Source organism: Planococcus citri, chromosome 1, assembly GCF_950023065.1.
Source record: "Planococcus citri chromosome 1, ihPlaCitr1.1, whole genome shotgun sequence".
NCBI classification, from domain to species: domain Eukaryota; kingdom Metazoa; phylum Arthropoda; class Insecta; order Hemiptera; family Pseudococcidae; genus Planococcus; species Planococcus citri.
In genome coordinates this window covers 45562265-45575461 of record NC_088677.1, presented here as the reverse complement: position 1 = coordinate 45575461, position 13197 = coordinate 45562265, and the positions used below count along the sequence as shown (strand labels likewise).

The window sequence follows — 13197 nt, the reverse complement described above, 5'->3', positions numbered from 1 at the left end:
TAAGACTATTACCATATTCATGGTTATAATCTACATAATATTTCTAATTGGAGCGAGCAGCTACTATAAAGTTAATCGTGCTATTTTATGTTAAAGGCTAAAGCATTGTTACCAAAAGCCAAACCAGGAGAATCGTATCAAGCTCGAATAGCGCCCAATCATCTGAACGTATTTTTAAACCTGGCCAACTTGATAGCGAAAAATGAGACCAGACTGGAAGAAGCGGATATGTTATATAGACAAGCTATCAGCATGAGAGCGGATTATACGCAAGCTTATATAAACAGAGGCGACGTTTTATTAAAGTTAAACAAAACCAAAGAAGCACAACAAGTATACGAAAGAGCTTTATTTTACGATAGTACCAATCCAGATATATATTATAATGTGAGTCAATTCCAAGTTTAATTTAAGATTAAAGCGGATCTCGGAATTAGGCAGCGTATTCCGCGCCAAAATTTAATCAAATTAACCCGTCGCTAATATCTACGCATTTTTTTTTTTTTTCAGTTGGGAGTTGTTTTCTTGGAGCAAGGTAAAACTTCTCAAGCCTTGGCGTATTTGGATAAAGCTCTCGAATTCGATCCTGATCATGAACAAGCGTTGTTGAATTCGGCTATCTTGTTGCAAGAGTTCGGACAAGAAGAGTTTCGTAAAACTGCTCAGGAGCGGTTGTTAAAGTTGTTGCAGAAGGTTCGATTCGTGTTTTATTTATTATGTTTATCTACTTGTATTTTAGAAGCAAAACATAGCTATGTATTTCCATGTCAAAATATGCATATCCTAGTCCTGCTTGGGTAAAATATTTATTCACGATTCACATTTAATACTCCAAAGCAATTAAAATTGAAAAAAAAAACTAAAACTCAAAATTGAATATACCTACTTAGTCTGTCTAGCAAAAGAAGTTCTCGTATTCTATTAATCTGGAATTGAAGGAAAACGTGCTCGTGGGATTTTCTATCTGCAGCTTCTTCGGTTTAAAATTGTTTTGAAATATACTCATAAACTAACCAATAGTTTAGAACTTCTGATGTTACCTACATTAGATACTTACGAAACTACGCAAATCGCCTCTTCAGCTTTCATTGTTGGTAAACTAATTAAATGTGGCATATATATTGCAGCTTGGGTTGCTGAATTACTCGATAAATTATTCAAAAAACTATCGACAAAACACCCAATTCCTCAATTTCGTAATATCGGTAATTTTCAAATTTTCATCCCCCTTTCTCTTGATATTTTTCTTATAAAATTTTTACTCAGAAAATAGATTTAGGTTGGTAAAACGTTTTCTATATAAACTTTTTATTAAGAACTTATTTTTCTGATTTATTTATAGAAAAATAATGAATAATTATTTACTGCGAAAATTGATGCTTCTTTATCTTGGAAGTCATTGTGTGCCTAATTTTTTTTTTCATTTCGCCATTAAAAAGTGCTCTTCTGCATTAATGCTCCATTTTATTTTCATATAGCTTCGAGAATTGATCGAATTTTCAAATAAATGAATGATAAATTTTCAGGACGAGACGAATGAAAAAGTTTATTTCAATTTGGGAATGTTGGCGATGGATGATAACGACTCGAAGTCAGCCGAACATTGGTTTCGAAAAGCGATTTTACTAAAAGAAGATTTCCGTTCGGCGTTATTTAATTTGGCTTTGCTATTGGCCGACGATAATAGACCTTTAGAAGCAGCACCTTTTCTAAACCAGCTTGTCCGATACCATCCTAACCACGTTAAAGGATTGATTTTACTCGGTGACATATACATCAACACTATTAAGGATTTAGACGCCGCTGAAAACGTAAGATTTCAAACTCATATAGTAGGTACCTATATACACTAATAATACGTTCAAGAGTTCATTTCAAATTCAAAGTGTCATTTATTTATTTATTTATTTATTGAAATTAAAAAAGAACGAAATTGAAATATATATAACGATGGCAAAGTGTTTTTACGAAATACGATTTCTAATTTTATAAAGACTCGAATTTTCGTTCATCTTATTTACGGTGGAAAAGCTTTTTGAAACTTCTACGTCGATAAGATTAAATCTAGATGTTATTTCGAATAAATGATTCGAACGACAAGATTCAAAGCTACATGTTTTCCTGTTTGTTTTTTTCGCAGTGTTATAAAAAAATTCTAGAATTGGAGCCGGAAAATGTACAAGGCTTGCATAATTTATGCGTCGTGTATGTTGAAAGAGGCAATTTATTGGAAGCTGAAAATTGCCTACAACACGTTCACACTTTGGCTCCGAACGAAGATTATATTTCAAGGCATTTACAAATCGTACAAACAAGAATTAGTAAACTCAAGTTGCAACAGAGTTCGTCAAAAGTACGTAGTGTAAATCTTCACCAAAATAATGTCAATAAAGAAACTAAGACCTAAATTTTTTCATTCTGATTTCAGGATAATAGTACATTACAAGGCGAGGAATCGATTGAAAGTAATAATACAACGTTGAGAAAACGAATACGTAATAATACCGAAGGTATGACGGAGAAAGATGTCGTCGTTCCGAAAAATATCGATAAACGAGTTAACCCTTCGTCATTATCTTAGTATTATGTAAAATATAAATTTCTTCCTGGAAAATTGCACATACCGAGTAGTAATTTTTCAACGATTATGTACTATTCTTTTTGTATGATTTTTTTTACCTTTGTGAAATTTTTATCGATTTAAAAAATCGTATAGCATCGTTATCGAATAACGGCTCTCTCTTTCTCTCTCTATCTCTCTGTCTCTGTCTGTTTCAATTGTAGAATATTTATTTTGTGTTTTCTATTACTTTATTTGAACGCGTATGTTTTGTTTTTAAACGATATACGCTCTTTTTTAACTTATTAATGAATTACTTAACATATATGAGTAATTTATCGACTGATTATTTAACGAAAAGTACTTTTTTACTACTTTTTTTTATCTACTTAAAAATAACGTTTATAGTATTAATATGGCAGTATTTTCGATGCATGATCTCATCCTGTTTCAATGAGTAGTTCAGAGATGATTGTTTTATTGGTATTTTATTTTCATCTGTTTTTTTATATGTTAATTTTTGCTTGTTCCTTCTTTTTGTTTTTTTTTCTTTCTTTTTTATTTTTCATGAGTAGATTTATACGATAGGGATTTTTAAAACCAATTTAAATGATTAAAATTTTAAAACTCTTCGAATGAACAAAAAAAAGTAATAAAAAGAATTTTAATAAATTGTCGCACTATACTAATAAGTACATTTATGTGCCTTTGTACAAGATTAGCAACATGTTTACCTGTTCGTTTAACATTTTCAAAAAAATCATTTGTAAATATTTGTATCATGTCTGTGAACATTTTACTTTGATATTTATGTGTTAGTTAACAAAATGTGATGTCAGTGTTTTAATGTTATATTGTATTTGTAATAAAATAATTTTTTCTAAATATCAATTTCTCTCCGCGATCTCGTTCATTACACATAATTATGTCACGTGATTTCTTCAGTTTATTTTAATTTTATGTGAATTGAAAAAAGATCAGCGCGTATTTAATGACAATTCTATAAACATCCATTATCTGCGTGTTTTTACTCACAATGCACTTGTGATCCGCATAATTTATAAATAAATTTGCAAAAAAATTACAACTCGGTTTTCGCTCTTTACTGTACGAGTATTACTGAGATGTCGGTTTTTTCCTACGAAAATGGTAAAATGCGTTACGTTCCTGATCTGAATTCATCTTCGATCTCTATTTAAAAAATTACCTACCTACCGATTCGAAAAATTATAAGTCAAATTGTGAAATTTGATCGACAATTAATCGGGACACGATTAGTCGATTAATGTTCATAAATAAGGTAACGAAAGGTTGAATTAATAAGAGTAGGTCTATTTTGGGTGAATGGTGGCGCGGGTGGCCAGGGGACCAGATACGTATACTTTTTATTTAAACTTATCTAAAGTGTAGCTGGTAACTGAAAATAAGAAACGCAGTAGTCGATAAAAGCAATCAAAATAATTTAATGAATTTGTACCTATTACATTCTAATTAAACATATGTAGGTATACGTTACGTAAGAGAATCACTAAATGAGAAATGAATCGAAGCCTTAAGACAAATACAAATGTGCGATATCGCGATGCTGGTAAAATTGCCAGTATAATTAACTCGCAATTATGAATGGAATACGCATTTCTTTAATTAAAATATAAACATAATGTTAAATTAAAATTTTCAAAATGTTTCCAATGCATCGAAAAATATGTGACTTAATTGAAAAAGATACATGAAAGAATGATTTTTTTTAAAAAATGAAAACTTGAATAAGTACCTACCCAGGTATTTTTTTATCGGTGCAGTTAATTTTGTCAAATCATTCCTATTTGTGTTTACATCTTTTAGAATTACTTACTTGAAAGATCTTCAGGCGAAAAATTACAGACTTTATGGCATTTTATAAGGCTCAGACTATTTTTTGTTCTATAGTTCAGTGATATTCCAGGACCATTTTGTACCTAAATATGTGGCCCATGAATTTTCTACGCTCTTGGCCCCCACTTTTTAAACATTTTCAATTCTTAATACAATATTATTCCAATTATTCTTCATCAAAAAAGTTTTTGTTGCAAAAACTAATTTTTTAGTTGAAATTATTCACACTAATTTTTCATATTTCAAGGTAAAAGTTATTTTTCTTGGCTAAACCTCAAAAACTAGGCTTCCAAAAAGAAAATATTGAACTTGACTGGTAGATGATTTTATGATTATTTATATTCTTTTTACATTTGATTTTTCATAAAATCTTTTGTTCGCCTAAAAAATCAATTTTTTATATCAATATTCATCAATTTTTGGGAAGAAACAAAGGATTCTAAGAAAAAAAAGAATAAAAACGAAATTATAAGTAAGCCATAAAAATTTCTAATAATAAAGTTCTATTAATTTTTTTCTTAGAAAAAAGCTTAGTTTTCTAGATATATGGTTGCAAAAGACAAATGTTCAGCTTTATACGAGCAAGAATAAAGTACTTCACAAATTAATTGTAAGCTTTCCTACGAAACAAATTATTGAACTTTAATATTGTAAAATTTTATGGACTACAATTTTGTTCAAACTTCAAAAAATGGAGTTTTGGCAGAAAATCGATTTCATGATCTAAGAAATGTACAATCCAAAAAATGTATTTCTCAGGTGATTAAAAGTTTCTACGACAAAAAATGTGAATAAAACTGAAATTTATTGTAGACCATAAAAATTTCATCAGTCAAGTTCTTTGATTTCTTTCTTGTGAAGTTTAGCTTTCATAATACATATAGATAGGTATTTACAACCGAATACCAAAATGGAACTTTAAAACTTGAAATAAATAAAATATCTTGAAGATTATACTTCTTGAAAAAAATCGCCTATTTTGTTTTAATCCTCTTTTTTTAGGATAAAAAATTAATTTTTTCGTCATTTTTCTCGAAATCAATCTGAGAAATTCTATCAAAATCACCCACTTGAATTCCACTTGAGACTTTTAGAGTTCCTAGATCTGTGTGATTTTATCATAACTGGCATTATATTCCAAAATAAAAAGGGGGATTGACAATGTTTGCTTTTCCATAGTTAATGTCATTTTTTTGGTCAATGATGATAGTACCTAGGTTATTTTGAATTTTGAATCGATGCACTTCGTGGATAGGTGTCCCAAATTCTGAACTTTTGTTATACCTATTTTTAGTTTTTGAGCCTACATTTTTCAATTGTCTGAAAGGTCTGAAACTAATTAGTAGATAGATGGTAATCACTAATCAGCTTGTTTCAGTTAATTAGTCGATATCTTTTTCGAACGCCTTGTCATACATTGTATGTAATACGTGGGTATCAATTCAAGAATACCTTACAAAAGACCTCCCGTTCACAGACACCTCAAAAAATGGAACATCTCGTAAAATTTCGGATAAAAAATCAAACTGTAGGAAATTTTTGACGTTTTTTTTTCAAAAAGAATTTGAACCGGAATGTGACTTTCTTATTTTTAATTTTGTTTCAACGGTTAACAACGGTGTCAATCGAAACGACTAGGTACTTTGAACGCACTAGAGATTGCGGGTGGCGCACGTTTATTTAGTTCAAAGTCAATCAGTTCACTGATTTTGAACGAAAGATCACATCATGTATTGTTCCTTAATTGGATTTTTTTTTAAATATGAAAAAAATAAACAAATTCTTCGAGTGTGCTAGAAAATTACTCGCAGAGTGTTCTTCGTATGCCTGTATGTAAATACCTAACTTAAAATATTTTGCTAAAAATAATTGTACATTGTAACATAGCCCACCTATTCATTTTACAGGTATAGGCGTATGAGTTGAAGTAATTAAATAGAATTTGAGCAACATAAACCTTCTACATATAGGTACTTATTAAAAAATGTACTAGACGTAAGAAGCTTTATACCAGCACCCTATTTACTTAAAGTAAATTAATGCCCGAGTGAAAATTCAATAAAAATTTTGATTTTACAATACAAGCTGACACGATGCATGATTCAAACGCAGTATAGATTTTTAAAGGATACTTTTTTAGGTACCCTGTATTTTTGGTACCCTGGTAGCATTTTTTATCAAGTAAATAATCGAGATGATCGTTCATCGTTTTACAAGTGCCTACTTTTGCCTACACATTAATCAATCAATAAGTACCTATGTATTATATTAATACCGGCCGACGTGACTTAAGGTGTAATATAAGATGGTGACTTTTGAAAAAAATTAAGCATGCTACAAAGGTACTACGAATGATATTAGAGTAGCATTAAATAAAGTATCTGGACCTATTCGACGGAATAATTAGTCACTTTACAATACTGCAATAATTCAGCGATGGTACATCCCTTTTCGCAACATTCGTCGTGAGCTGAAACTGTGAACGAATCGCTTCTAGCTCGTCGAAAAAAGGAAGATAACGCGTATCTCGGGTTCAAAAAAGGATTACCATGTTTAGTCGAAAGATAATTGTTTCCAATAGAATTTGATCTTTTATCTGTAAAATGTGAAAGGTACCTAGTTGATAATATACGTAGATAGTTCGGTACATCGGTATTGATAGAATATTGTTATCTCTAACTGGTTATAATTACGATTAAAAATAACCCTTTTTTAAAATACTCGTAATGATTAAAGCTCATATCTACTTACATTCAGCCGGCAAAGAGTATTCCACGCATAAGGTATCCAGAATGCCAGACAAATTGGGGCCGCAATATTTTTCCGGAGGACCTTTGCTACGTGGATAAACAATGCATGAAATATTGTTCATATGCAAAAATACGCATAAAACGTGAACGAGGAGGAGTATCAAAGAGAATTTCGCCTTCATCTGAAATGGATAATTAAGTATAATTTTTATTAGATGAATGTGCGCAAAAATACGTAGGTACCTATTGAGTAGATACCCCCAGAAAAGTTTTCTAAAAAATGTTTCAGTTGGTCACACAGAATGATAATAATGATAGCGCGTGATTGGTTGTGGACAGTGGTGATAATATTCCACCAATTGTATGCATCGATTTCACCGTTCACGTTTCCAACCTACTTAGTTATACATATTTTTAACAAAAAACTTTCTTTAGGGTAGGTACTCGATATTTCATGTGCACCCTGTAGGTAGGTACGTAAAAATGAAAATTTACATAATTATGACTTATAACTTATAAGCCACGTAAAACTCGAGGAATAAATTAGATTTATGTATGTATCGGCGTTTTAGATCTAGATTCATCTCCAATTTTCCGCAAAAAAAAAAAAATGCAAAGACAGTCCACTCTTATTTCCCTGGAAGAAGATATGATGGGTTTTCAAAAAAAGAATTTTCGCTTGAGACTCCAACCAACTGTTTTGGGAAAAATGGAACAGTTCCAGAAGATGGTACATATTTGAGATTCTGCGGTGAATGATCCAAGACCAAGATTACTTTTAGGGCTCTACTAAGCGATTGAAAGAAATACCTACATTTATATAAACATAAATTTATTTTATGGCTACAATTTCTGTTAGGTAGGTACCTATGTGTTTTCCGATTCCATTTACCAAAACGACAAAAATTGAAGTAAAAGTGGGCATTTTAATGAACGTATAATTGCGCTTTATCCTTACAGTTTGCAGTTTAGGCAAATTAATGCACACTGAATCTGTAAATTTTGCCTAATTTCTAGTTTGAAGGTGTCAGTTCTGCACCAAAACACTCTACATGCGTGTTACTAACTTCATCTCCAAAGAGTCAATACAAAATGATTTAAGTAGATAATAACATCATTAGGTAAGTAGGTACCTAGATACACTTAACTACTTTCAGAACATCAGTATTTTTTTTATCGACCAGGAAATAAAGAAAATAGTAACTAAGTACGTACATGCATGTTTCAAAATGAGTCAACTTTTTAATTGTTAGCAATATAGGCGTTAGCTTTCGACATCATTTCGCAATTTTATAGAAATAGCAATTATTCATCACGGGTTAAAAATCAAAAAAGTAAAATTCTCAGAAGTTTGTTTTGTATGATTTTTTAATAGAGTGAATTTGATAGGTACTTAATTGGCCTACACTTTTGTAACGACTAAAGAAGTTGAAAACCTTGATCCTCATTCAAATCAACCGCGAATAATCGTATCGTTCGCATTGTTCTTTATTAGAGAATTATAATTAACGCCAAATTTCGGATAGGTAAGTAGATAATTAGCTTTGAAAATGAACCGAAAAAATCATTAGTTAAGTAGATACTTAGATAGGCTACCCAACTTTTTATTTAAAAAAATGCTAGGTACCTGCCTTATTAACATTTTAAATTTAAACGAATCATAAATAAATAACATATTCGTACCATTACTTAACGGTAGTAAATACTAGAAATGAAAAATAAAATCAAAACGTAATTGCTCACTCGTAAACGGTATTAAAATCATTTAGCATATCATCCATATTGTCTATACAAACGTGTCTATAACGTGCTTCGAAATAAATTTAAAATCAAGTTTTAGGAAAAACGATTTTAATTGGTAAATTGACCTAAATTATTGACTTTGATGCAGGTTTTTTGACAGTAAAACATTTTCACTAAAAAGAAATGCTCAGTTCATAAACCACTACTCGTAGGTACCTATACCTACCCAGTTGGTGTTACCCGCCAAAGTGGTACGTCAGAATGTCGGGAGTAAGGTAGGTTGCCTACATTACATTTTTAGTGTAATAAAATAAGTTCATTTCACATTTCAAAAGTAGGTACCTATTCTATAATTTAAAATAATAGTATTGTTAATATTTCAGAAGAATTAACGCCATTGAAGAAATCCTTGGCCTTTAGTTGACCGCCTTTCTTATTTATAATTATAAAATTAGATAATGTTGCGGCATTGTTGCCAGTTTTATTTTATAAGTAATTAATCTAATAATACTATCAGCACGTGGAGACAAAATTGAACTTTTATTTTGTTTTAATATGGCAGATAGGTATAATCAGAGTATTAAATAAAGTAATTGAAAAAAATGTTCGAATATCATAATTTAATTTTTATGATTTTAATAATATGTAACTAAAATAGATAAGTTTTCTTACTCAATACAAAATTAAGATTGTAGGTATATCCTTAAGTATAAGTGGAATTCCAAAAGGTATTTGACGCTTACGTATAGTAAACTTGATTATTTCAAAAAAACGAAAAAGTGTGAGTTGAAAATAACTAAAGCAATGCCACATGTCATGTGCAAGATCCCATATCCATCTGTTTGTGCAGTAATTTCGGCATACAGGGTGTCCCATCAATGTCTACCATATGTTGAATTCAACTAGAAAACCTCATGAATTGTTTCCTAGAGAGTTTGATGAAAAGTGATCAAAGCAGTAACCTTTGCATCTCACGCTATACGATACCACCAAACTTTCAACAAGCAGTTTTGAGTTAGAGAACTGCAGTAAAAAGCATAGATAGGTACCTACCTATTAATTGAATTTTGAATTTAAAAAAATGGATAGTATACTTACTTAGAAAAAATAATTGCACATAGATTTCTCAGGTCAAAATAAGAAAACGATTTTATCACGAAGGAGCTAGAAACGTTTTTATTTTCAACAGCTCAGCGCAGCAAATCTAGATTTATTTAAAAGTGAAAATACTGTTTTACCATAATGCGCCACTAGATATATGTACCTATTATAGACTATAGTGATCAAATAATAATTCCCAAATCAGTTCAATAAATCAAAATCTGGAAAAAAAGATTCAAAATCTGACAATACCATGGATACCTTTGTACCTAGTACCTACGTGTTTTAGATAGGTACCTAATAGATACCTAAATTTATTTTTAGCTCTTTCAATTTTTGTTGTAAACCAAAAAGTTGATGTAGCATTTTTTCATATTTCGATTTGAGAAATTCAGTGGTGATATTATTTTTTTCTGTACCTATCTAATTTTCTGAAAATTAAAATTTTGCAATTTATAGTACCCATCAAAATTCAGTTTTTTTTTACGGCGGACCAAAAACTTAAAACTGACATGGCATTTGAAATTTTGGTGGCACGATGTGGATCGAGTTCATGTATTATACGAAGGCCCAACTAAAAGAAAAGAGAAAAAGAAACAGCTAAGTACCTACCTACGAGGAAAATTTCAAACGAATAAGTAGGTAATTTTTTTGTTATGAAATGTATCTTGTGAAAAATATATTCTACGACACAATAGTCTATTTTTGATATTGAAAAGGCTACAAGCTACCAAAGAAGTCTCCCACTCAACCAATAAGGCTGTGCGAAGATTGAGATTTCATAAAAGCTTAACTCCGAAAACCTCAATAATTTTTATGCAACCTAAACTATATACGAGTAGGTACGATAAAACTTAGAATCTGGAATTATCTTGAAAATCCAACCTTGTTCAAAATTTGAGTCCATATAGCTTTGCATGAATTTTTATTGTAGGTACCTATACTAAACAAATTGATTCTAACACAATTTACGTATAACTAGGTAATCACTTTATTTGGTTTCTATGCGTATGCATACATGACATTCTTCGAGAAAGGGGACTTATTAAGGTCTGTCAACTATTGTTTTAATCTTGCGAGCATAATGTCTGGTTTAACGTCATCGTTGGTATGTTCTTTCTATCACAATCTTTGAAAAAAAGACAATTTTTCTACATTCAAAATCCACTCAAATCTAGAACCCAGACCTCAATACTCAAAAATCAAAAAACCAAAACCTAAAATGAACAAATTTTGCAATCCACTCCCAAAAAACTTGGACACGAAAAATCCCAATCTCAAAACCCGAATTTTGAAACCTTAAACCGAGTAAAATTTGAAATCCCCCCCCCCCCAAGAAAAACGAATAAAGAAAGAAACATTTCATTTTGTATGATTGATTTGATCTTTTCTTTTTCAATCACTCTCCCATCTCATCAAATCCAACTTCCTCCATCCCCCCCCACAAATATCAATCCAACATGAAATATCCAAAGGAGAATCATTCTTTCAATTTTTTCGATGAACACGTTTGGAAGGGCTTAGGATCAAAAGTCAAAGCTACAATCACAAAAATATTTTGCTTTTGAACTTACTCAACTTTAAATTTGTATTCAACCCCTTCAACTTCAATAAACCAAAAGTAAGCAAAAACTGTATCGTCTTCTGAACATCATGCGACCCAACCTAGGGTTGCATACCTGTTTTAAATTGTTACATAATCAAATTTTTAAAAAAGAATCGTTTGATTTATGTTCAAGTAAAAATTTGCTTTTTCATAATTCATTCAATTTCAAAAGCGGCCAATCAGAAAATATGGCATGTGTCATGTATCTAACTCATTCTCAAATTAGGTATATGAAGTACAAACCTACGTTAGACTGAAAGACTTTTGGTGGGCCACCCTGTATAAAATCTGGTGGATAATATTATCTTTTACACTGTATTTTGGCTTTTGTACGAACGTACTCGTATTTTTAACGAGAGTTCCCACGCTGAGAACCACAATAATGGAAACCTACCTACTCCTTTTGTTCTCACAAAAAAAGATGAAAAAGATTAAGTTGTTTACATTTTGTTCAACGGTCGTTGTTGAACTTTACACTCACCTTCTACATCCCTTCGTGTTTTTATCTTAATAATATGCCTAGTTAGGCAATAAAATATAAATAAACTCGTGTATTCTTATTGTTTTAATCATCGAAGATAAAATAGGGTTAACTTACATTTTAAGCAGTCATTCACACTCTAATACTGTACATTTTAAAGGTCACTCGCGGCATTTTTAATAAAATAATTTGATGTTTACTAGAACCAATAATGTGATAATTTAATAACGAATAGTACCAATGAAATTGGAATTTTATAAAGAAATACGCCGAATAATTTTTCCGCATAGATGAAAAAATAAAATAAAATGAAGAAAAAATAGGTTCAGCTCATTATTAGTTGGCCTTCATATGTATAAGCATATAATAATTGGTTGATAGGCATTTTTTAATAAACAGTATCATTTTTAAAGTTGTGTCTGAACTGAAGATAAAAAGCGTTTAAAAAAAACATCAATAAGTATGTCATATTTACGATACCTTACCGAATAAAACAACAAGAACACACACGATATATAATGATAACGGAAGACACGTGAAATTTTTCAACAGCAATATCTCACGAGCAGATTTGTCATCATTAAGTATAAGATAAAAGTGAACCAAGAATAGAAACAAATGAACCAAGACGTCCGCATTTATATAAACTTTTATACTTCTCACAGAAGAGTGATTTTTAATATTTTTATGATTTATTGCAAAATCTATTCGAGTGGAAAACCAATAAAGACTTTTACAGACTTGTCATTAATGCTTGGTCGCCTTTAAATGTATTTTCTTTAAATACACCGCGCATAATTTGCGACTACATTTTCTAGAGCGACGTCTCAAACAGACATTAGCGATAGTACGGGTATGGCAAGTTTTTCCCAGACATTGATCGTTTTCACATGTAAAAAAACAACATCGTTGCATTGGTAAGTAGGTATAGGAATTCGCCAATGATGAGAAGTCGTTGCGGTACCAGGCGCCAATGGTCAAGAAGGCAAAAAATTCCCGCTCATTTTGAACACGGTTCCAGTGAAACACCCACTTGTGCGAATTTGACGGTGAAATTTTTCGATCTCTTAGTCAAACGAAT

At 30.9% G+C, this 13197-nt stretch overlaps 1 protein-coding gene and 1 long non-coding RNA gene across 2 annotated transcripts in view; one reads left to right on the top strand and one right to left on the bottom strand.

Annotated features, from left to right (window-relative positions):
* Nucleotides 1-3451, top strand: part of Tmtc3 (Transmembrane O-mannosyltransferase targeting cadherins 3) — a 51257-nt gene extending 47806 nt beyond the window's left edge. The window contains exons 12-16 of the mRNA XM_065345416.1: nt 97-387; nt 511-693; nt 1527-1811; nt 2141-2353; nt 2429-3451. Of these exons, the coding sequence (XP_065201488.1) occupies nt 97-387; nt 511-693; nt 1527-1811; nt 2141-2353; nt 2429-2581 (1125 nt within the window). The 3' untranslated portion in view covers nt 2582-3451. The remainder of the gene's footprint in view (nt 1-96; nt 388-510; nt 694-1526; nt 1812-2140; nt 2354-2428) is intronic.
* Nucleotides 3452-3999: 548 nt separating this feature from the next.
* Nucleotides 4000-12750, bottom strand: LOC135832270 (uncharacterized). Its single transcript, XR_010556290.1, has 3 exons — nt 12602-12750; nt 7187-7367; nt 4000-7031 (listed from the first exon to the last, which is right to left on the bottom strand). It is a non-coding gene; the product is annotated as an uncharacterized LOC135832270 (long non-coding RNA).
* Between the last annotated feature and the right edge of the window lie 447 nt (nt 12751-13197).